This window comes from Marmota flaviventris, chromosome 3, assembly GCF_047511675.1.
Source record: "Marmota flaviventris isolate mMarFla1 chromosome 3, mMarFla1.hap1, whole genome shotgun sequence".
NCBI lineage: Eukaryota > Metazoa > Chordata > Mammalia > Rodentia > Sciuridae > Marmota > Marmota flaviventris.
This window is the reverse complement of record NC_092500.1, coordinates 17,816,803-17,842,383: the sequence shown is the minus strand read 5'-3', so window position 1 is coordinate 17,842,383 and position 25,581 is coordinate 17,816,803. Positions and strand designations below refer to the sequence as shown.

Here is a 25,581-nt window from a genome sequence, read left to right as displayed (position 1 = left end):
CACAGCTTTAACCTCAGGGCCTCCTCCCAGCCCAGCCTAGCCCACAGCGGTTTGCACGGTCAAGGTCACAGCTCCACACAAGGCCCCAAATTCCTACAATGGACCCTCTGCCCCTCCGTGCATTTGTGTCTAAATCAACATCCCACACACAAGGACATGCATACCATCTTGTGGCTGGGAACCTTACAGAATATTCCAGAAAAATGGAATGTTGATAAATTAGTTAAATACAGCAAACAGTATAACTGTTTACACAACTGTGTGACTAAAGCCAGCAGTGGTGTCACCTGCCTGCTATCACTTGGCGACGACAGATGCAATAACCACCAAACAGCAGAACATTAAAAGAACCCACGTGTGTCTCTGTGGGCGGAACAACCTAGATGGTTTTCCAACGTTTACTGAAGAATCTCGTTGAAATGTGAAGATATTAAATACTCAAAGTCAATGGTCCCTTTGTCTAGTAATCTGAGGTTCCTAGAAGTGAATGCCCCACAGAATGTGACCCAGGCCTGGCCTTCAAGTCACTCTGCTCCAAGCCTGCTCAAGTCACTCTGCTCAAGTCACTCTGCCCCACATCTTCCTCTCAGGACACTTTATGATAAAGGAAATCGTGTCAGAGCAAGCCCTAGCCAGCCAACAGCCTACGGGAGGAGGAGGGACAGCGTGCACTACCACCCTGGCTCCCACAGAGCCTGAGGCATGGACACTGTCCCCTCTCCACACCTTTCCCACTGCGCTCACGGACCCCCCCTGGAGCCAGGCTGCCCGCTGCTCAGAGGCTAGAATCCAGCAGCAGCCACTTTCCCAGACCTTAGACTGGACCCAGGGCTTGAGGAGGGCCAGGCTCTTCAGCGTTCCTGCCAAAAGCATCCACATACAAAGCACCCTTCGCAAGAAGCACGACTGTCAACAGGCCCCTCTGCAAACTGTCCACTAGGACACACACCTGCCAAACTTTTCTGACAGCAGAGGGGCTTCTAGAAACATTCTGATGACTGACTATGTGCATATTCCTGCAAGAGCCATAGGTACGAACGCACACCCAGGTGTAGGAGTCCTAAGATCTCACCGGGGCTCAGAGCCCTCCCCCATCACAGCCCCAACAGCCACACATGCTACCGGCTTTGGCAACACAGGGCCACCAGCACCCAGATGGAACAGTCAAGGAGGCGGGGAGGAGGAAGGAGAAGGAAGAGTCCCCTTCTCCCATGGCCCTGCAAGGGCAGGGGAAAAATGGAGGTCGCCGCTGGCCTATAAGAAATGCCACTGTCACCAACAGCAGACAGCTGATCCTGGAGACCTGGGAAGCCACATCTACACCTGGGAGCACACCACGGATGGTTCACGATCATGCCTCGGATGGCCTTGGGAGAACATGTGGGCTGAGCACACGCAGAACAGGTCACCGTCTTCAAAATAAGCCACTCTCACCTCATCTCCTTCCTCTCCTTTTTCCACTCCTCCAAGACCAGCTGCGACTCAGCATCTCTGTGAACCTGCAGGACACAAGCCAGTTACTATGATAGTTTGGGTTTCAAACAACCTCATCAGAATTTTTTGATGGGCAGCTCTTGGAAGAATTATATTTCTTTAAGAGGCAGGCACTTGGGCTGGGGTTGTGGCTCAAGAGCTAGAGCACTTGCCTAGCATGCGTGAAACACTGGGTTTGATCCTCAGCACCACATAAAAATAAAGATATGGTGTCCACCTAAAACTAAAAAGTAAATATTTTTTTAAATTAAAAAAAAAAGAGAGAGGCAGGTACTTCGGTGAAGTAATACATTTTCAGATTCTCCAACCGAAACCCTGCCTTCTTCACTTACAAAATTAACACAGTAGTGTGCGCGCGCGCACACACACACACACACACACAGAGAGCACAGAGAGCTTTAAATATCCATCATTAGAAACCTGATTTAGCAAATTAAGAGGGGAATATTATGAAGATATTCCACTGTAATTAAAGGCTTGTATAAAAATAATGCATGTATGTCCATGTAAAAATATATGTGTAAACCCACATGTGCGATACACCCATTACATCTATTTATTATGTATATTAACATAGACTTCCCATGTACTAGCTACTTCATACATTACATGCATGTATATCAATATCACAGCAGTTAAGTTGAAACACTGTACATAACGGTACATCCACTAATTGCAAGCATGTGAAAATATGTGCTAGAAATTAACATAGAATTTTTAAAAAATTTGTGCAAGGGCAGGAGGACCATAAATGGTTCTGTTTTTTTTTTTTTCTTTAATGTTACATCGCCTTATTAGATGTTTAACATCTGAAGAGGCAAAGGGCAACAAGATGACACATCTCAACGTGAGTGACGAAGAGCAGGAGACTTTCTGGTAGGCCAAAATGTGAGTCAAAGACAAAAAGAAAATGACAGCTGCCCACAACCTCCCAGTGGAATCTCACGAGTCTCCCTCCAACGTTCTTGTGACTGAAGGGAACAGGGAGGACCGAGTCGGAGGCACATATGATCGCAGGGGACAGGTGGAGCTCACTGGGATCCCTGACCGCAGGGTAACCTCAGAGCTCAGAGGGAAAGGCCAAATGGGCAGACCATCTGCTTCTCAGGTGGGAGCCTGTGCTTGTCACATCTGCCTGGCCCACCAGGGCGACACCCGCAGCCGCCAGGCAGAGTCCGCACTCACACAAAGCTGTCTCGACTGGGCTTGGAATCTGGGCTTCTTGCTAATGTCAGGGGCTACCCGACTGGAAGCAGCTTCCATTTGGAAACCCACTGGCTGTGGGGCTGGGGCTGGGGCTCAGCGGTAGAGCACTTGCCTGCAGGCGTGAGGCACTGGGTTCGATCCTGAGCACCACATATAACTAAATGAATAAAATAAAGGTCCACCGATATCTAAAAAAAAATAAAAGAAAGGAAACCCACCGGCTGGGTGCCAGGAGCACAGGCCGCTGGCCTCTCCTTGCTGGGAGTTTTGAAGCAGGTTCTGTGAGGACATTTTGAATTAGCTTTCACATTTGATATCAACAAGCTACTTACTCCAGAACCGAGCTCCAGGACATACAGGATTCAGACCAAATCCGAAGAAGTAAAATCTGCAGGCGCCACAGGGACCTTCACTGTACGAACGTGAGTTCCTTCTGCACCTCTGCCCGGCGGGACTCCGCCGGAGGCCGAAGACACAAGAGGACGGGAATGGAGGCCCCCGTGGGGCAGACCAGGCCAACACAACGTGAGGCCACAGAGAACGGGGACTCCCCACCTCTCCTCTGCCCACACCCACCTCCTGCCCCGTGAACTGGGCGCCCACTGCTCACACAAGCGGGAAGGAGCTCCCAGGCCCGCCCTCGGCGCATCATGGCCCGGGGTGCTGATGGCCCTCTGAGACTCCTAAGCAGAAATCCCAGCCTCCAGCGTGACGGTATGGGGAGGTGACAAAATGATGAGGGTTGAGCCTCGAATGCGAAGAGTACCCTTATAAAAACGACCCCAAGAGAGCTCTCGGGCCACCTTCCAGCCATGCACGGCACCATGCAACGCTGGGCCCACCCAGACAAGAGCTCTGCTGGCTCCTGGACCTCAGATCCCAGTCTCCAGGACGGTGGGACATAAATGCTTCTGCTTTAAGCCACCAGTCTACGGTACAGTCACCATGGACTAAGAGAGTGGCGCCCCTGCAGGAGGGCACATTCACTGCCTGGTGACAGGGAGGAGGACGACCTAAGTCAATCTACTTGCTCTCCCTTCTCAAGCTAGCTGCTAGAGGCCGGGGGAGTTCTCTCCACTCCTGACCCTCGGGGGGACCCGCCCGAGGCGGCTCTGCCAACAGAAGAGCCAACGCAGATCTCCCAAGCTCAAGGCACGCTCTCTAACCCGGCTCCCCAGCCATGGAGAGGGTGGTGCACCCCACTCAGACTCCCACCCCTGGGTCTCTATGGTCCTGACTCTGGAGGGTGGCCAAGGATGAGGATGGAGCCTCTCCAACTTCTGCCCCAAGGCTGCCGAAGGGAAACGCAATGGAGGAAGGATCCAGAAAGCTGAGGCCAGGGCGGCAACACCACAGCAGGGACACTGGCTCTGAGGTCTGTGCTCACTCAGGAGCCTACAAATGGGCTTGGAGGGGGACAGATGGGGGGGGGGGCAAAAGGAGAATAATTTCATGACACATGAAAGTAAATGAACTCATATTTCAGTGTCCACCGGAGTTCAGCAGGACAAGCCACAACCGCTCACTCACACACGGTCCATGGCTGCTTCTGTTAGGAAAGCTGAGCAGCCGTGACAGAATCCAAGCCCACACAGCCCTAAACATCTACCATCAGGCCCTCCGCAGAAGTTTGCTAACCCCAGCCAGCCCCCCCACTGGCCAGCCCCCCCAGTGACCAGCCCCACCACCACTAACTGTGGCCACTGTGGAGCGCACTTCAAGGCTAGCTAGCAACATGATTCTTTAAAGTCACTGTTTAGAAAGCAAAAAATCATATGCTTCTATTTAATTTATCAGACTCGGCTCCAAATGATACTGTTACCCCTGCCCCAAATCAAACCCAGTCTCGAAGGAAAACTTTCTCTCTTCATAAATAATTGAGAGTTCTAGAAATGTGCCACAGGATCAGTGGAAAAATGACTACCTTTCCAGGTGAACCCTGAGGGAGCGGGGGCAGTGGGGGGACAGGGAGGACAGTTAGGATGGACACTCTCTGGGATATTTAAAATTATCAGCCATACTCCTCTAACCTGGTGCCGCTGACCCAACATCATATAAAGCGTCAGAGCCCGAGGTGGCGCAGCGCGGAGGCAGAGACCAGGGCACCCAAGCCCAGGCCAGTGCCACCCCAGGCCTGAGCAAGGTGTTTTTCCTCTGTGCTCAGATTCTTCATCTATAAAACGCAAGTGACGCTCTCGGTACTCTGGAAGTCACGAGGGTGAAATGAACACAAGGCCCAAGTGCCCAGCGCAGATAAGACCTGCTACATTCAGCAGGGCCCGGTGCCCACCACTGACTCTGTGATGCCGGAAGTCACTCATCTCTCGGCCTCGGCCTTCTCTCCTGTGAAACAGAGTGCACCGTAAAGGCTCATTCCCTTTTCCTACTCCCCGACCTATGCCTTGTATAACTGATCCTCCAAGTCCCAGAAATATCTCCAACACCTCCTTTCTCTGAGTCACACTCTTTTTTTTTTTTTGAGAGAGAGAGAGAGAGAGAGAATTTTTTTAATATTTATTTTTAGTTTTCGGTGGACACAACATCTTTTTTATTTTTTATTTTTTTATGTGGTGCTGAGGATCAAACCCAGTGCCTCGCACATGCCAGGCGAGCGCGCTACCGCTTGAGCCACATCCCCAGCCCCTGAGTTACACTCTTAACTGTCAAACTTGTTTTTACAGGTCAGAGAGGAAAACAAAACAAAGACTGTTCCCAAAGCAGTGAAGTCATCCACACACAGGTTGTTTGCATATCTGATGAGCAGCTGCTGTCACTGGACTCCAACTAAGGCGAGGTCACACACACACAAACACCCCTGCACTCAGCCCTCAGGGGATGCCTGAACTGGGGTAACACCAAGTCCAGAGTCTGCTGTTTTTCCTCTGTGTACATACCTATGACAAAGTCTATCTTATAAAATTAGGCAAAGTAAGAGATTAATAATAGTAATTAATAACAGAACAATAACAACAAGGTAATAAAAGTTATTTTAAAATTTGTGAATTATTTCTGGAATTTTCCATTTAATATTTTCAGAACCAAGTTGACTACAGTTAAACTAAGACCCACAGAAAGATAAACTGCAAATAAGACAAGGTAAAGCCTCTGGCTCCACCTGAGACCCCTGAACCAGCAGGCACTAGGATGGTGCTCAAGGGCCCGGATATGGGCATCCCAAGGTCCGGGTTCAAGGCTTGCTCTGTCATTTAGGACCTTGGACATGTCACTAACCTCTTGAAACCCAGGTTTCCTATTCTGAAATGGAAAATCTGCACCTACCTGCACGGGACAACTTTATTAAGTGAGCATCGTGTATACAGCAAGCACTCAAGGTGTGGCTGGCACACAGGAAAGAACAGCTGCTGTTGTGTGACATGCAAACTCTCGGCTACATTAGCCCAGAATCGACTCCTTATGTGTTTAGAAAATCATCTCACAGGCAAGCACGGTAGAAGTAGCAAAATAAAGCCTCACCAGAGAAGAGCCAAGGACCAGGACAGACAGGGAACACTGGAAACCAGCCTGGCGGACGTGCAGGGGCTCACGCTTAGGAACAAGTGGCCTGCGAGAGGACCTGGCCTGCCTCTCCCCACGGCTCTGCCTGAGCTCAGCGCCCAGCCACCTCAACACGGGCTGCCAATTAGGGCAGCGAGGCAGTTCTTCGCCCATTTCCAAAGCCACCGATGGGCTAAACAGGCTGTGCCAGAGCTGAAGTGTCAGCCAAGACATCAGGCATCTGTGCCCGTAATCTCCAAGAGTCAGCTCGGTGCACAGGGCAAGCTCTCAGCACAGTGGCTGGCATGCAGATTAACCATCAGTACTCTGTGACACATGCACAGAGTCCTGGCTACCTCCACCCTGCCAGGAGGACAGCAGCCCAGGCCAGCCGGACCAGGGAGAAAGTGAGGTGCCTGGTGAGTGCAGGAGGGGGACTGGGGGTCACAGTTGCAACAGAGGAGCAGCTCCCACAGGCCAGGATGTGGCCAATAAAAAGGACATTCCTTTCTAACTGTCCCAAACTGGACCACATAATTTACAGAAAGAAGTTAACTGCCACCAAACTCCAGAAGGCCAGAAACCACGGGTATTTTCTTCAAAATCAGATTGAGGCTGGACCCAGAGATCTTGACTCTGGCTTTGTGACACTTTCCAGCAAGCTTAGACTGAAGTGCACGTTCCACAGGACCTTACAGACAGGGAAACCGAGGCCCAGGATAGAGAAGTCCCACAGCAGGCTGACGGATGAGGAAAGACTGAAACGCAGCACTAGCAGAGCTGCTCAAATCAGCACCCCACAGGACAGCCCTGGTGTGACTCAGGGTGAAAGTAAGGGCCCCATTTCCACTGACAGAGGATCATAAATACCTGCATTTGTGCAGGCTCTGCAAACACTCTCCAAATGACTGCACATTTTTTTTTAATAGTCTCTTTAGGGAAAATGACAAATTGCCTCAGCAGCAAAATAACCCCAGATGTTATTCTACGGCCTACTGAGGACAGCTTAAACCTCATACTTTATAACCACAATTAAACTGAAAATATGTGAAATAACTCGGACCAGCAGACAAGCCAGAAACTTAAAGGAAAAAGTGAGGTGGTGGGGGAGGGACATCCCAACCTGCATCTGCTCCAACAAGCCAGTCAAGGTCTGCAGCCAGGTCATGGTCTGAATGTACTGCTCCGTGTTCATGATTTTGAGCTCCGACCTTAACTCGGGGATGATTGCACCAGTCCGCCAGCCATGCTTCAGGGTCAAATCCTAATCACAGCGATCACAGAAAGGCAACATCAGTCTCAACAGAACCCAAACATTTCATTACCTTTGCCAGACACAAGAAGCATTCATTTAAATTACTTTTTAATTCCAATGGTTAGTTTTTAACCAAGTTGCATTCAATGAATTACACTTAATTAAACCAATTTGGCCCCAAGCTTTGACGATTCCACCCTAAGAAAGTTTCTGTTCTGGAAATAATTGCTGTGAATCACAGCGCCTGCAGAAACACAGGGAGTGGAATCATTAACCAGGGTCTGGCGGGAGAGGGTGGGGGGAACCCATGTGGCCAGGGAGAGGTTCAACCTGAAGGCCAAAACATCCAGACATAGCAACAGTGGAGGTGGCAGGAGCCACGACCCTCACGTTACCCACTTGCCTTTGAGCTCTAGGAATCATGCAAGGAGAGACCTGCCATCACTCAACAAAGAAACCTCGTTCCACAAGGAACCAAGGATGGTAGCCAATACAACAACCCAGACTTGTTCTCAGTGTAGGCTAAACCCTAACTCCCATCACACCCAGGGTCAAGAAAAGCCTCAGTGGCACAGGGTGGCTGTTTCCTGGGAGTGACCGGCTGGCCAGAGCTGGACTGAGGCTTTCGAGCTTTTATGCTACATCTTTAATGTTTCATGATGTACTGATAAAAAAGAAAAGTTAACAAGGGCATTCATTTCTTATCATTATTTAAATGGAAATTGTTTCTGATCAACTCTTTGCATACATTTTCAATTGCCCTCATAAGAATTTATCCTTTGCACAATTCGGAACCATCCTGTTCTATAAAAGGCAGACATTTAAAAAATGTGGCCTACTCCAGGTTCTTAGGAAAGGATTAAAATGACCTTCTAAACAAAAAAGAAATGGGACTAATACACCTGTCCCCCAACAAATTGAGGAGAAAAGGTGCTGCTCACCGCCAGGTCACTGTATATGTGGTCCCCGAAATACAGCACTCTGGAGCCTCTCCACCCAGTGAGCTTCAAAAATTCATACAAATTGCCCTGCAATAAGAGGAAAACAGACAGTATATCATATGACAGAGATGGTCCCAAATATTTTTTAAATATCTAAAAAATTGGTTTTTCTTTTATAGTTTATTTGAAATACCAAAAAAATAAAAGCACCTTCAGAGAAAATATATTTTGGACTTCTATACTAAATGCATTTTTCGAGTCTTCATATTGTAAACATCACTTTACAACTATCTTTCTTTTTCTTTCTCAGTACTGGAGATCAAACCCAGGGCCTCACACATGTGAGGCAACCACTCTACACATAAGTCATATCCTCAGCCCTGTAACTATCTTTTATATTTAACATGCTATGATCAACTTTCCAACTCAAAAAATATTTTTTAAAATATTTTTTTAGTTGTAGAGGTACATGATATCTTTATTTTATTTATTTATTTTTACGTGGTACTGAGGATTGAACCCAGTGTCTCATGCATGCTAGGTAAGCGCTCTATCACTGAGCTACAACTCCAGCCCCAAATCAATAAATATTAATCTCAATGTGATTACAATAGCTGTGAAACACCTTGATTCCTTTTATCAGTGCCCTAACGTTGAACGCTTACACCATTATCAATTTTGTAAGTTACTTCATAATAAACATTCTCATAGCAAGGCTTCATGGTGTAAGTCTTAATTTTCTTAGCCTAACTCCCTAGACGTGAGATGGCTACACTTGGACTGGAGATGTGGCTCAAGCAGTAGTGCGCTCGCCTGGCATGTGTGCGGCCCGGGTTCGATCCTCAGCACCACATACAAACAAAGATGTTGTGTCTGCCGAAAACTAAAAAATAAATATTAAAAATCCTCTCTCTCTCTCTCTTTAAAAAAAAAAACAAAAAAGAAATGGCTAAATGGCTACACTAAATCTAATTTTTTCAAGGCCTGGAAAATATACATATTGTCAAATCTGGAAGGTTGTTGCATACCCACCAAGAACGTATCAGTATGTAAGGAAAAAAAATAACTTCAATAACATAATAATATTGGGTCAGCCAGTCAATCATTCATTCAAACCCTTGAAAGCCTTATAAATACGTTGAGATTGTACAGAAAAACGTATCTCATCAGGAAATAATTATCAATTTGGGTTAGTAATACGCCATGATTAATGCTCCTTAACAAGAAATCTCCAAGGTTTACCACTGGCATCTTAAATTTTATGTGCCGTGTAATGCTTTAAAGTTTGTTTTTAAAAACAATTCAACTTTGAGTTAATTTAGATACTAGCATTTTGAAAATACATTCAGCCTAAGTTTTACCACCGAGTTAATAAGCAGTCAATTCAAGGGATCGAACTGTGCCGGGCACCCGGCAAGCCTCAGTAAACGTCAGCCATTGATTATCATGACTGCTGGCCACAAAGCAAAGCAACACAGACGACAAACTGATCAAGAGATACCTGCTTGTAAATCTGGCCTTTCTGCAACTTGTGGATTTTATCCCAGAGTAAGACACCTTTCTCATTCACCTTTCGGAAAGGTCTAACAACAGAAATGGGAAACATTACATGTGATGACAGTTCAGGCCACCTGGTCCCGGAGATACTTCAGACACCTCCTGATGACAGGAAGCAGCTCCCTCGATGCACCTGACACATCCCTGAGCCCCAAACTCCACCACAATCCCTGCCTGTGCAACGTGCCCCAGGCCATGTGAACCACCATCCACCTAAGGTGATTCAGAAAGGAAAAAACAAAAAAAAAGGGTACCAGGGTCAGATAAATCCAGGAAACACTACACACTGCCTATGTCCCTCTTAAAAAGTTACTGAGAGCTCTGAAACAAGTCCTGCTCTAAATATACTTTCTAAAGATTTCCCAAATTTATTTGGTCATGCAGAAAACCTGTTTCACACACACACACACACACACACACACACACACACACAAAAAGTTTGTGGAAATATTGCCTTAGTACATTCATCCACTAAATTGAGTCACTCCGGATAGAAAACAAGTCGAAGGACCAGAAGTACTATTTCATGATGAAAAACGGACCACAGAGATAAGGCCTCATCCCTGAGACTGGCACCCTCAGGACTTGGGTGCCTGTCTAACTTTCTTTTTTTTTTTTTTTTTTTTAAGTAACACTTATTGAGATTATTTTCCCAATTAAAAGAAAAACTCACTATAGAAAATCTAGAAAATGCAGAAAAGGGAAGTGACCCTAAGGCCAGTACCCAGGTAGAAACACTTCACATGTCAATATGTCAGTATGTCTTTCAGTTTTTACATAAAATCAGTTTCCTTTTTTTTTTTTTTTTTCTTTCTGTTAAAACTGGGGATCGAACCCAGGGCCTTATATATGTGGGCAAGCACTCTTCCCCTGAGCTACATCCCTAGCCCTTTTGAGAGAGGGTCTCTCAAAGTTGCTTCAAACCTGCAGTCCTCCTGCCTCAGCTTCCTGAATAGCTGGGCTTACTGGTATGTACCACCATACCTGACTGTTTTCCCTGTTTTTATGAACATAAAATGAAGCTCAAGGTCACTTTGTGCACACTGATTTACATCTCTTTTTCTTTAATTTGTGAGCAATTTCTCACGTGATGACATATTCTTAAATACATCATTTTTTACAGTAATACAACATGCCCACTTCTTTCTTTTCCCTAGTTATGAGTGTGTTTGTTTTGGGGACAGGGTCTCTCTATGTTGCCAAGGCTGGCCTTGTGCTTGTAATTCTCCTGCTTTGGCCTCCCCAACAGCTGGGACTACAGGTGCACACTACCAAGCCCAGTTCTAAATACAACAATTTTAACGAGTGCCTAACATCCCCTCACATGGTTGCTCTGAATTATTCAAACTACCATCCCCTACTGTTGGAAGTCTAGGTTACCAGTTTCTGACTTCTCAATGTTATGAAAGGATGGATACAGATGGAGGGTCACTTAGCATTTATTCCAGGCATTCAGAACAAAGGCAAAATAAATAAATGGTGCACCGAAGGGAGGGGAGTACTCTACGGACACCCCTCACCTCCAGGTATAGCCCAGGACCCCAGCCCTCCACTGAATGAATACCACAGAGGAGAGGAGGTTCCTGGCCAAGGGAGAGCCGCCTTCTCCTGACCACAGCAGGAATCTAGGGAGGAACGCAGGAGTGTTCTTGTTGTGTCTGTGGTGCTGGGGAGTGAACCCAGGGCCTCCTGCATGCCTGGCAAGCGCTCCACCACAGAGCTGCAGCTATGCCCCAGGCCCAGTGACAGCATTCTATCAGTGGCCAAGCAGCAAGCCCGCGTTGATGTCCGTCTGATCATACTCTAGTTTTTCCTTCATTCTCAACTGCTGCCCCACGGTTTTCAGTCTCTACATGTGGTTTTGGGTTTTTTCCCTTTTCCTCTGGGAGTCACAGTGACACTCAAAAAACTGGAACTTGGCATCACGAGAAGAATGCAGCGAATCCAGTACTAACTGCAAGTCCCCGTGTGAGGACACCTTCTAACACCTGGCAGATGCTGCTGGTCACCAGCCACGGACAAAGGTAGGTAAAGTGTTTCAAAATTAGGCCATCACACAAACACATTAGGGTCATTTTTAGAACCCTAACGTAGGAATTCCCAACAACATGGACATTTAGCAGGGCAACTAGTCTGTTCCTGGTTAAAAGATATTTTAATACCCCTGACTTCCACCTACTAAATAGCAACAGCACTCCCCAGTCACTGTCATAACCCAAAACATCCCCACTCCCCCATCTCTAAGGCTGCTGTGGCAGGAAGACACACTAAGACATGGTAGAGATTTACTCCACTTGATATAAAGCCTGGGTCGCAGAAGTTTTGCAAGATCCAACCACAATTTTAAATGCACCAACGGGAGCTCTATTTAAAGATACCTGCCCCATAGTTTTCTTATGCTTCACAACGCATTTGTACCCAAAGACCTAGTTTACTATGTGACATAAAGTTTGATTTTTCAGCACTGTTATCATTTTCTTAAAACTGGGTTCACAGCCCTGATGTAGCACAAGCCAAACAGGAACCATCTCAGCACAAAGCTGCCTGCTGAGTGCTAATCCCACCTCCCTAGATCACTTGCTGGAAGGGCTACAAGCTATCGTCTCAGATGCTCAGAATTTTGTCACTACACATCCATTTACAATAGCAACGGAATAAAATTGAGTCCCAAGGGAAAACGATCACTCACCTCCGCTTATCATTGAAGAAGTTTGGCTTCTCGGCCTGAACTATGACCACATCGAACAGATCCCTCCAGTCTTTCCCAACAATATACCTCATCCCTTTGTCCCTAGAAGAATAAGTCGGCCAGGTTAGTTGAACATCAAAGGATGAAATACTTTTGCAACTATTTCTTTCCAACTACTAAAATAAATGGCATCGGGCTAGGGCTGGGGCTCAGCGGTACAGCACTTGCCTAGCACACATGAGGCACCAGGTTTGATCCTCGGCACCACATAAAAATAAAATAAACGTTTTTGTATCCATCTATAACTAAAAAACAAATATTTTTTTTTAAAAAGAGAAAAAAAACCATAAATGGTATATATACGAAGTGAGCCAGAAGCAAGGGAGGAAACAGAAAAACTTACACGAAGCTACTGGGACTGTTGGTGATGAGAAACATCTTCTTGCCATGATCAGCCAGTTTGGCCAATACTGCACGGGTCTGCTCAGCATAGCAAATGTACTTTTCTAAGAGCAAGAGAAAAATTCACACTCAGAGTCAGCATGAAATCAGCCTGTCTGCAAACACTTACTAAATGGGGCACATGGGCCCAGGACTGCCCCAGCCATGGTGGGGAATAAAAGTCTTAAGGAAGCTTGGTTCAGGGTGGGGTACGAATGCCCAGTGCATCAGTCACAAAGACCCTGCCTCCTACATCTGCAGCTGCCAGCTGCTCCACTTTTGAGTCAGAATGAGGTCAAGCTGGGGGTCAGAGTCCTTATTTGGCACTCAGAAAGGTGCATGCAGCCCCTGCTCAGGCCCTGGCATGCAAAGTAAAATGCCTACCCAGTAACACAACACACGGGCCCTGCCAAGTACATACCAATGTCTGCTTCGATTGCTCTGTACATTATCCCTTTGATGTGAACATCCCGAATTGAATCCTGTCCAAAGACACATTTTGAATCAGTGAAAGTGGGACTGGGCCAGCCGGGGTGACAGTCCAAGTGTAACAGCACTGGTGTTGACTTCTGCCTTTATAAGACCGGCAATCCAGGCCCTAAACCAAATCCAAACCTAGTGCATTTATGTCTGGTGGTTCCTTGGGAAGAAAAGGAAGCTTCTGAGATGACAGAAGCGATTTCCAATGCAGTTTTCAAAAGGTTTGCCTGGAAGAGGCAGTCTGTGCAATTCAAAATAAAGTCTCAAAACTTTAAATTAGTCATAAACACAGAATTAAAATATTTTCGTGAGTAAGTATGTGTCTTTTAAAAACAAATATTTTAGGCCCAGTGTGGTGGCATACATCCCAGCTACTTCGAAGGCTGAGGAGGGAGGATCACTAGGAGTTTCAGATCAGCTGGACAACACAGTGAGACCCCACTTCAAAATTAAGTAATTAGTGAAACATCTGCTACATGCATATGCATAAGTTTACATTATAAATGTATATCAAATAAAGATTTTAAGTATTGATAAAGTTCACATGGCTCAGTGAATGTGTGTAAATGTAATTATCAACATAAATTATAATACATAAATCTATAAATCACATGTACAGAGATGCATGTAAAGATTCCTATCTATGTCCCTATGTCCCCCTCTCCTGGATTCCTGCAGGGCTTTGGCAGAGCCTCAGACAGCCATATGGAACTTCAGTGGGCAAGAGGGAAAAAAAACCCTTTTATCCAATCTCTCACACCCCCCAGAACTGTGCATCTTTATGGGGTACAGTGTGCACCCCACAAAAATGTACAATTTTAAACTATCAATTTAAGAATAAAACTTTAGGGCTGGGGCTGTAGCTCAGTGGCAGAGCACTTGCCTAGCACTTATGAGGCACTGGGTTCAATCCTCAGCACCACATAAAAATACGCAAAATAAAGGCATGCTGTCCATCCACAACTACAGTCAATCAATCAATCGATCGATCAATCAATAAAAAGAATAAAACTTTAAAATGCCCCCATCACTTCAGCAGCCCAGGCCCACAGTAGAGAATGTGAATAGCAGGTCTTTGGGCCCCAGGCCCAGAGGGAACAGGTCCAGGCTGCCCCTGTGGCTGGGTGCCCTGGCCTTTTGGTCAGAAAGGACCAGAAACCCAGACATCAACGTGAGGCCCGTCTTGCTTTAACAAAAACCTGGTCTCCACTTCCCCTGATGCAGCAGATCTTTATCAATGTCTTGTAAACTATAAACAAAAGCAATCCCAGCAAAGAGACCGAGTCACACCCCCGACCCCCGACCTGGAAAGAGGGCCACCGCCTGCCGCCTCCTCAGGCTGAAAGCGCGGCTTCTCCACACACCTTGACGTCCTTGTACAGGTGCACGGGCTCGTAGTCGATGTTGTTCTTCAGAAAGTGCTCGTTGACACAGGACAGCAGGGTCATCTCTGGCAGGGAGAAGATGTCCATGAACTGCTTCATGGTGTTGCCGTGGGAGCTCTGCAGAGGGGGACGCGTTAGAAGAGGGGCCCACCTTGGCAAGGCTCCTCGGTGACAACCTCGGTGTCCACCTGAGAGTCCTCGTCACAAAAAAGGAGGCGGTCCCAGCAATCAGAGTGTCTGCCTTGCTCCTTATCCTTCACAGTGGTGTCTCACGCTGGGCACAAGGAGGACGTCCATGGCAGTCCATGGCTGCCTCTCCCAGCCCCACCACCCTGCCCGCCCCACCCTCCCGTGCGCTGAGTCCAACTTCCTGCTCCACTCAGGAAAGAGGACCCCAGAAGTCAGAGCGGCAGAGGTTTCCCGCTGGGGACAGGTGGTGGGCAGCTGGCAGTGTGACAGATGCAGGGTGGCCACTGCTGCTGCGCCAACAGCCCATGGTTCACTCAGAAAGCAGGGACATGCCTGGAGGTGGGGCGGGTGGAGCCTCCCAGGTGGGGAGAGCGCGGTTAAGGAGAACCACGGGGGAAGCCGGGGCGGTGCCCTCCCCAGCCTCCCTCAGCTCAGCAGATCCGCACGCCCCCTCAGGGTCCCCTGCCAGCTCCACAGGGGCAGCGGGGAGCCCTTGGAGGCCATGTGCCCGGGAAAGACCAAGGCTTCACGAAGACAGTGCCTGTTACCTTTCCGTAGAAGTCGCTCATCTGCTCCAGGGGCACGTGGGACCCCTCGTACATTTCAATGACTTCCTCATCGGGGACCACGCTGAGGCCTCTGGAAAAGCCAGATGGGGCCTTAGAGAGCGGGCAGGAAAGCGGCGACTCCCAACCCTCCGCCCACCGCTGAGACTTCACCCAGGGCGGAGACACTGTCGGAGCCACGAGGTGCCACGTTCCACGGTCAATGCCACAAACAACAGGCCCTCAGAGGCGCTGCTGCGATGACCCCACTGCTGCCACCACAGGTAACAGAAGGGCAGCAGCAGCTAGCGCTATCTGGCCCCACTACGCGCCACACAGGAAGACGCCTGGCCAGTCACCTGTCCCTCAGCCCCCGTAGGAGGGAGGCACTGTGGTTATCCCAGCTTCCAGGTGGGGCCACTGAGGCAAAGTAGGTCACTTTGTCCAAAGTAGAAAGTGGTGGGTCAGGATTACAGCCAAAGTTTCTGCGGCTCCCTAAACCTGGGGACAGGAAGCTTCCGAAGGACTTGCTCTGGGTGGAGCTTTTCCCTCTTAATGTCTTTAACACTTTAGGGCAGAGGAAAACTGGATTCCCCTCCATCGCAGCCATCTTCCTGCCCTCTGACGCGCTTCCCTGAGATGGATGAGAGACACAGGGCACAGGAGGGAGGAAGCTTGGTGACACCTCTGCAGAGGGAAGGACCACCCTGACATGTGCCTTGGAAGGCCAGTTTCTTAGCTGTGAAAGAGGAAGATCCGCCCCTCCCTGCCTCTGGCATCTGCACATGAATCCAGTCCCTTCACCTCCAGGGAAGAAAATGAGTTCTGGAGGCCCCAGCTCCGCCACGGTGACTAGAGCAGGTGCCACCTGCCCAGCTGGGCTTGACACCCTAGAGTGACACAGGGGAACGTCTGTTCCTCTACCCCTTCCCCTGAGAAATAAACACTGGTCCTTAGGAAACCGGACAGGCAGAGGCCGAGACACACTACGACACAAGAGCCAAGTCACACCTGAGAATTTTATCACTAACACGCACAGGCTGTCCAGCGTGTGACACCACCAGACCAACCCTGAAATGCACATCCGACACAGCTTCTGGCCTGCCGTGCAACACACTGGAAATACCACGGCCCTCTCTCCCCTCATCTCCATCCTGCACTGCACTCAAACACACTCGAGTGGATTCATCTATACTCTGCCTCTGATCCTGACGACCTGCTGCAGCTGCCGGCCTTCGAAAGCAAAAGGAGCCATGTACTTCTACTCTGCTCCAGAAATCAGGTAAGACCTCGGTGCCAAACTGGATCGTTCTAGACAGTGACCTTGAAGGAGCAGCAGGCAGGAGTCCAGCTGCTGTGGCTCCAACCTTAGAAAGGAAAGCCACTACGCTGGGTGACAGCGAATGCCCTGTCCCCAGATGCAGCCCCAGCCTGGTCCTTTGGATGCTACTAAGACACTCGCACAGGTGTGTGGCAACAGGCAGCGTCCACCAGTCTGCTCAGAAGTGGTGAAATCGCGGGCTGCAGTCAGCTGAGCCCCTGCAGACAGCCCGCTGGAGCAGACCGCGCGTGGGGACCACTTAGCCCTGCTGGAACCCTGTGGCCCAACCAGTGAAATCAAAACGAAAAGCCCCTCCCCCAGCCCCATGCCAGGCGATGAGGAAGCACAGATGTGAACACATCTGCCCGGGTGCAAATCCCTGCTCCCTAAACCCCTGGGGTGTCTCGCGGCACAGGAACAGGCCTTTTACTCTTAGGCTGCCGCACGAGGAAGGCGCCAGGCAGGGGACGGACACGGACTCTGACTCTAAGGAGGAAGGCGCGCGGCCTTCCTGGACTCTGCAGGTACCAGGGCCAGGTCTTCCTGCAGGTGGCACCCAGAGGCAGAGCTGCAGGGGCGCCTGAGCTCCTCTTCCCCTGCGAGGCGGGACTCTGCTCGGGGCTGCGGGTCCTCACCGTGCTGACACGGCAGGGGTTGCTGTGGGGCATGGCGTGATGATGTGACTGTCCTACACACACATCTGCCTCTCCCACCTGGATGGAGTTTGCTCTTTTTCATCTGGGAAACCTCCTGATTGGGTTTTGGAGCAGGAAAGATCACTGCCTTGCCTCACTGGGTTTGGGGGTTTTTTGGCGGGGGGAGGAGTAGGAGGTATACCAGGGATTGAACTCAGGGGCACTGGACCACTGAGCCCCAGCCCAGCCCTTTTTTATATTCTATTTAGAGACAGAGACTCACTGAGTGGCTTAGCGCCTTGCTTTTGCTGAGGCTGGCTTTGAACTTGCCATCCTCCTGTCTCAGCCTCCCAAGCCACTAGGATTACAGGTGTGTGCCACTGCTCCCGGCTGAGTTTGGGGTTTTTTTGTTCTTTTGTTTATAACTTCATTTATTTATTTTTGTACGTGGTGCTGAGGATTGAACCAGTGCCTCATGCATGGGTTTTTTTTGTTTTGTTTTGTTTTTATTTTTTTAAAGAGAGAGAGAGAGAGAAAGAGAAAGAGAGAATTTTTTTAAATATTTTCATTTTTTTTTTTAGTTTTCGGCGGACACAACATCTCTGTTTGTATGTGGTGCTGAGGACTGAACCCGGGCCGCACGCATGCCAGGCGAGCGCGCTACCGCTTGAGCCACAACCCCAGCCCATGGGTTTGGTTTTAGTGACCTTATTTTTCCTGGCTCTGGCCTCTTGGTGTCTCTGTGACCTCCAAACCTTTGAAAGCTGAGGTGACCTGCCAACATCCCAGCTCCTGGTGTGTTGATTCACAGTCATGGAGACTGGTCTAATTTTTAATTCCTTATTTCTTAATCCCATAAGACCAAGGATGAGCTTAGCTATCTCAGGGGAATTACTGGAGAAGTCATTTCCTCTCTTTGGGGCTCATGTTCTTCATTCTGTAAGTGGGAATGACGTGGCTGCCTCCTGGACAGTGGTATTACCAAAAAGGCTAAATGAGCAACTATATAAAAAAACAGCTGGCACAGGAAAGCACTGCCCTGCAGAAAAGTACAATCGCCCAGGAGAGAAGGGTGCGTGTCTAAACCAGGAGGCGGCCACAGAAACAGAGACGGAGGCTCCAAGTCAAAAGATCTGGTGGGGATTTTCACAACCACGGACCTGGCCTCACCTTCCTCCCCCCCTCCCTCCCACACCGCTGCTGTGTAATCTGAGACAAACATCAGGAGCTTTTAGCAAAGGAGTCTAGGAATTAATGTGTAAACATTAAGTGGTTTCAAGAAAGAGAAGTTAAAATGGGAATATTTTATGTGAAAGAACAACTTTAAACTTAAAAGTTTGCTAAGTGTGGTACCATCTTTCTGAGGTCAATTAAGCCATTTCAAAAGCCTTAGAATGACTACATTTGCCCAGCAATTTTACTTCTAATAAAACAATACACAAAAATATACAAGTATAACAATATTATTTATAAAATAAATGAAAAGATCATTTTTAATAGTACAGCTTAAAGGAGATTCACAATCAAAAGTAAAGACAGAGGTGCTCTGAGGGGCCTTCACACAAGGCCACACAGCATGGTAGCCAAGGACAGACTCGGCAGTCACAAGGTTTAGGTCTGAATTCTAGTCAAGACATTTTTTTTGCTGTAACCTTGGGAAAGGTTCTTAACATCTCTCAGACTAAGGATAGTGCCTACCACATGAGGTCATTCTGAAGATCAAATGGGTTTACTCAAATGAAGCCCTTGTTTTGGGCTGGGGATGTAGCTCAGGGTTAGGGTGCTTCCCTTGCATGTATAAAGCTGTGGTTCAATCCCAGGCACCACACACACACACACACACACACACACACACACACGCCTTATTTTAAAACAGTGCCTATTCACAGCAAGACTCAATATTTGTTAGCCATTATTTAATGTCAGCAACATTATAGTTGTTACCACCAACCACCACCCCGTCTTCCTCCTGAAACACTATTAAAATGACAAAAAAAAAAAAAAAAAGCCCAAGAAAATGAGAGCAAAGATGTCAACAGATCCGACATTTCAACACCGGAAAACCAACGGTGGATGTGAAGGAGGTACCTGAACTACCAACCAGGGGGGCAGAGGCACTCAAGGGGACACCGACAAAATGATTCACCCCCACAGAGCTCCAGAAAGGCTGTCACTAGAAGGTGCCAGGAAGCTAGTGCAGGATGTACTCCAGCAAAATGAGGGAGTCAAGGCAGAAAGAGGAACAGATGGAAACTAAAAAGGGGGCAAAGGGAAGTCCTAGGAAAGGAACCAAATGGGATCAGAGCAAGAGGGAGAAAGGAGGGAAAGGAAGGAAACACTAAGCAAGCAACAGATTATGTTCAACCCATGCTTGACATGGGAGAGGACGCTTGAAAAAGTGGGAACACCTATGCATAAAACCAAACAAAAACGAGGTTCCTGAGTCTCATGAGAAAAACCATACATGGTACAAGAAGAAAATGATCAGAGGACACGACTTGGCCCAAGAGTGAACACACAAGACCTGCAGAGTCACAATGTAAACAAGGACTGGTGTAGCAATGGAGCCCTTAGTGAGGGTCAAAGGATGAGACTGGAAAAGGAGGGGGCAGGGAACCAGGAGGCAAGGTCCTCCTCTAACTCCACATGGACAATGTCCACAACCTTAAGTTACCTACAGATAGTGAAGGAAAACACCAGTGCCTGGTGGGGAGGGGAGGACACAGGGCTGCTACTGCCCCCTACGAAGCTCTAATGCTACAACCTACATGCATGTTCCACTTTCCGAATCAGTGACTACCTCTGGGAGGGGCATCTTAATATCAAACCATGGTCCCAGGAATACTATCCCCTCTCCCCAACAGCCCACTCCCTCCAAAGCCCTCGCCAGGACCCTCCCTCAGCTCCCAGCCTCTGCCTCCAAAGCCGCTCCTCCCGCACATTCCCCAAAGGACTCCCCCTGGAGGCCCGAGTGCATTTCCGCCATGAGCCCTGCACTCTGGGGTACAGTGGTTCACTCCTGAGGTTCCACCCACACCCCAGCTCCTGGAGAGCAGCCTAGTGGGCCAAACCCCCAGCATCTAGCATGGCAGTCTCGATGAATTTTCTGGAACAAGAGTGAATGAACGGATCATAATACACACCCCACAGCCCTCCTGTCACCGCACAGTCAGGGGGCCCTGAAACCCAAGTCACTTGGCTGCTGTGGGTGAATGACATTTATCTCCTCGTGCTCTTACCTGTAGACAGTCCCCAGCTGGATGTAATGAAAAGCATCAATCTTCATCAACACTGCCTTTAAAAATATAAACACACGCAAGTGTAAATAACGTGCACCAATTTGCACATGCAATGAGCAGCCCAGGTGTCCTCATGATTCCTCCCCACATCAGGACGCCCTGCAAGGAGGCAGATTCTGAAAGGCTGGCTTGTTCTTTCTAAGGAAATGGTTTATCAGCAAAAGAGAAAAGAAAAATAAGTACAGCAAGTGGCTCCTCCTCCAAACACCAAAAAAATGACTCCTGGAACCCAGCTGCGCTCCCACCGCAATGGCGGGCAAGCTTCTCCAAGAGAGTCACTTCAGAAAGATCTTACCCAAGTATGTCTGCATCGCCTTGTTCCGCAGCCTCAATGAGCATGATTTAAAGCTGATTTACCCCTCAGCAAAGAACGGCCCCAAGAGCACCACCTCACTAAGGACCATTTTCTTTGCAAAGACCACGACACTGCAGGAAAGCGGGGAATGCCACCTACCCGCTGCACGTCGTAATGCAGTCCGCGGATGGCGAAGTTGGGGTCGTACTCGTATTTCCTGATTTCCACGGGATACTGTGAGGAAGAAAGGAACATGTTTCAGCTAACAAGGTCCTGCCTTCAGGGTCGCGTCCAGATCAGGACTTGTACAAAGATGGGGGGGGGGGGGGAAGCACTCTGGCAGGAAGGCGGGTCAGAGGGACGAATCACAGCTTGCTCCTCTGTGCCTCCTGCCACACGCAGAGCCCTGGGTCCTGCCCAGCACCCTATTTACCTGTCCAAGCAGGGTCAAGCTTCACCCCCCTCCTTCATCTTCTCTCACGTGAACTCTGTCCCCACTTTCCCTGTTCTCTGCCACCAGGCTCCCAGATCTCTAAGGACCCTGAAACCCATCTGCCTCTCCCTGCCCCACCACCTCCTCCCCTTGCGTGTATGGCTGCCGAGGTGGGGGGACTGGAATGACCCCTCAAACACACCATCTGCCTCCATTCAGCTCCTGACACCAGGAAACCTCATGGACCCACCACCCAGTTGCAGGCAGAGACACAGATGAGACCTTTCCGAGGGGACCTTCCACTCAGCTTCCATCGCGGCCAACCTCCCTGCTGAGAACCCAGAGCTGGCGGTGCGGCCCCTCCCTGCACCTTCACCAGGGGGCCCCTTGCTCAGCACGCGGCTCCTGCTCACCCCTGTCTCAGAACACACAGGACCCCTGAAAGCAGCCCACTCCCCAGGTGCTTCCTAGTTATGAAGTGACTCCTTGTTCCATGGAAAGATGCTGGCGGCCACTCTGCCATACTGGACACCTCAGTCCTTTAGTCTGTTTGCAGATCTCAGATCTAGAACAGCAGACCCCAGGCCCCGTGTCTGCGGCTGCTGCCACAGCAGATCCTGCCACACCGTCTTACAGAGGGGACATCAGAGGCACCATGAAACCCAGCCCAGGTCACCCAGCTGGGGAAACAGGGCAGGGAGTCAGGTTCAGCCTCCGCCCCACACTCCCATAGCCCCTGGGCCCTCAAGCACAGACAAGTCGCCACTCTCCCATCAGGATGTAAACTGCAGGAGTGAAAACCCAGACAACATCAGAACTCCCAGGAAACCTTTCTGTGGCCACACTGCCACCTGTTCACGGCCAGGGTCACATGTGTATGAGAACATTTCCTGGTACCACCAGGCTGAACACACGAGACATATTTTTAAGTCAAGCTCCAAGAAGCAATGACTCAAATGTCACATTTGGGCTCATTTATCTAACGCCTACCACTTGTGCCAAGAAATTACCAAACTGATATTTCCAGGGGTGGGCGTTTCCAAGGATTCTGAACACCATGTCCGGATCTGCATCTTTATGGACACACCTGACATGGCCCACGCTGAACCTAGCCCTGGTGACACAGTTCTGCTTATCAAAGGGAAGCCAAAGGACCTCAGCACCTCTAAAACCTCCTTCCAAACTGGGGAGTGATGAAGGAGAAAGGTCAGACAGGAAAGATGCATTTAAAATGTCACGGAAAGACACCCAGGCTGAGCATCTGCTGTGCCACACACAGACCAGACATCCTGACTCCACGCCTTGCCACACCAGCAGGAAGGAGACAGACGCCCCTGCCTGATCTCCTGGTGAAGAATCCGAGGATCAGAGTCAAAGAACTTGTCTGGGGCCACCTGGGGCCAAGTCACACCGAAGTCCACCCGTCACCACCACCTAATCAATTCTGAACCCCGTCCAGGCTTCTCCACTGGACACTCGTCACTTCCTGGTGACAGCAGAGCCGGCCAGCTCCGAGGGCTCACCAAGCTGCTGGAAGGACTCCCGGCCGCAAAGAGAAGGATCTGAGCTGAGCCAGGACACCGCCCCTGCTGACGTGTCTGGTGGCACTGTCTTTGAACAAGGCTTCTCTGGGTGCCCTGGCTGGGCGCGGCCCCTCACAGGCTCCTGTTGCCCCAGCCTCTCCGCTCACTGGGTGATTCTTGGGGAGCCCCTCCTAATAGACAGTTTTCAAATAGTCCAAAGACAATAACTGTCAGCGACCTCGAGAACTGAGAGACGCAGCCCCGAGAGGACAAGGTCTTCAAGGGGAACACGGGCTGAGAGGAGGCTCCAAATCCTGGGCCACCATGTGCTAGCAGGTGACCTTGGGCAGGGTCCTCTCCTGGTCTTCTCACCTACAGAGTCAAGACAGCAAGAGCTGTGGAAGTGCAGAAGTTCACGTCCAGAAACACCTGTGGGGAGTCAGCGTAGAGCCTGGCACAGAGCAAGTGCTCAGGAAAACGGAGCTACCTCCGCGGGCTGCGACCGGCAGGCGGGGACAGACCACTCTCCCGCCTCCGCTGCCCTCCAGCAGCCCTTAAGACAAGTCCTCTCCTCCCCACGTCTGCAAAACGAAATGGCTGGACGAGGGTGATTTCTAGGCTCTGCTTCTGCTCCTGTGTTGTGATCTCCTCATACAACGGGTCAATTCAAAAACACTCTCACAATCAGCCCCTTTCCAATATGAGTGCACATGTGTATGGGTGCACGCGCACACACGCACACACACACACACACACACACACACACAGAGCTTTCCTGGGAACAATGGCAAACAGTAACATCAAGCCCAGGAAGCCAGAACTGTGCCAGAGCCTGGGAACGCCACAGCCAACAAAATGACAGTCTCTGTCCCTAAGAAAGTCCACCCTGCTGTGGTGAGGCAGGTCATAGCACACGCGCACACACAAACACACACACACACACAATGCCTCACAGTGATTCCTACTGTAAAGAACATGCAGTATGAGGGTTACAGACCCACTGGGAATGGGGAGCCAGCCTCGGGCTGTCAGGGAGCAGGATGGGCATTCCAGGGCAGAGGAAAGAGCAAGTACAAGGCCCAAAGGTGGCAGCACAAGGCTGGTGTGGCGGAGCAGAGCAAGAGGCAGGCTCTGGAAGGCGCCTACTTCATGCCCAGGGTGATGGGAAGGCTGGGGAAAGCTGGAAGTGACCGAATGCAGGGGTGGTGTGACCAGGTCTGAAGGCTCACTCTGGCAGTGGGACACAGGTGACAGAGAAGCAGAGAAGCCAGGCAGGAGGCCACTGCGCCAGGGCGGCAGCCACACAGGAGGGGAGGAGCGGCGTGAGGACACACACAAGGAGGACCTTACAAAGGAGTAAAAGGAGCCGCAGCTGTGCAGTGACTTCCTCCCAACAGCACAGTGTGGAAAGGGACAAAGTGGGAGCAACTATAACATGGCAGAAGCTCCTCAGTGGGGACCCCACCCCGCCCCGCGGTCTTCCTCCCCCACCACAGCCCAGTTTAATCATGAGGAAAACCTGGGACAAACCTGAGAAGCCACCCCAGAACATTGACTTCACACTCAAGGGGGGTCAGAGGAACTGCAGAGCCCAGAGGGGCCTAAGGAGACGGCCAACAGGTCCTCCCGGGGTCCGGGGCAGGAAAAGGACGCTGCGTAAAGACTAAGGAAGTGTGAATAAGGCAGGGACTTCAGTTGGACTCATCAACATGGACTCTCCAGCTGGGACGACGTACCATGGTGACATAAAACGTTGCCATCAGGGAACCTGGGCACACACGGGGTACGTACACAGGAAGTCGGTCTTATCTTTGCAACTTTTCCATAAACCAAAGACTGTCCTGAAGCTAAAAGTTTATTTTAAAGAGAGAGACTCATTTTAAGGAGAGATCTGACATGGAACACAGAGCACGAGGAGCCAGAGGGGACATCAGGCTCTGCATCTGAACAAGCAGGCGACCACAGGTGCCCACTAATGAGAAGACGATGCTCACGAGGTGTGCACTGGAGAGACAAAATCAAGAGCCCTTCTCGCACCCCCAGTTCCTTGGTGGAAATGAAAATGCAGGCACAGCAATGACCCAATTTTTTGATTTCCATTTTTTATAAAAATCTGTTCTTGTTCCCCCCCAAAGAAGAAAACAGGATAATTACAAAGAAGCTGGAACTTTTTTACATTTGCTTTTTGGAAAGATGCTAAATTGCAAATCTACTGTTCTGTCACCGTGTGTCTCAAAAGCAGATGTCTCCACCTCGGCAAGCACACGCCGTGCCTCAGCGCTGGCAGCAGACTGGCACCAGCTCACTGTGTCTTAGAAGAATTATTTTGCTTAATCAGAGCAAGACCAAATCTGCATAAGCATAATTGGCTCTATTAATATGCCTGATATAATTAGTA

At 49.5% G+C, this 25,581-nt stretch overlaps 1 protein-coding gene across 1 annotated transcript in view; it reads right to left on the bottom strand.

Moving 5' to 3' along the window:
* The window catches only part of Nt5dc3 (5'-nucleotidase domain containing 3), a 55,140-nt gene that overhangs the window by 3,590 nt on the left and 25,969 nt on the right, over positions 1-25,581 (bottom strand). The window contains exons 3-13 of the mRNA XM_027927985.2: positions 21,387-21,461; positions 20,873-20,928; positions 15,681-15,771; positions 14,923-15,060; positions 13,500-13,560; positions 13,041-13,143; positions 12,638-12,739; positions 9,893-9,974; positions 8,392-8,478; positions 7,319-7,459; positions 1,435-1,499 (exon numbers count right to left, since the gene is read on the bottom strand). Of these exons, the coding sequence (XP_027783786.2) occupies positions 1,435-1,499; positions 7,319-7,459; positions 8,392-8,478; positions 9,893-9,974; positions 12,638-12,739; positions 13,041-13,143; positions 13,500-13,560; positions 14,923-15,060; positions 15,681-15,771; positions 20,873-20,928; positions 21,387-21,461 (1,001 nt within the window). The remainder of the gene's footprint in view (positions 1-1,434; positions 1,500-7,318; positions 7,460-8,391; positions 8,479-9,892; positions 9,975-12,637; positions 12,740-13,040; positions 13,144-13,499; positions 13,561-14,922; positions 15,061-15,680; positions 15,772-20,872; positions 20,929-21,386; positions 21,462-25,581) is intronic.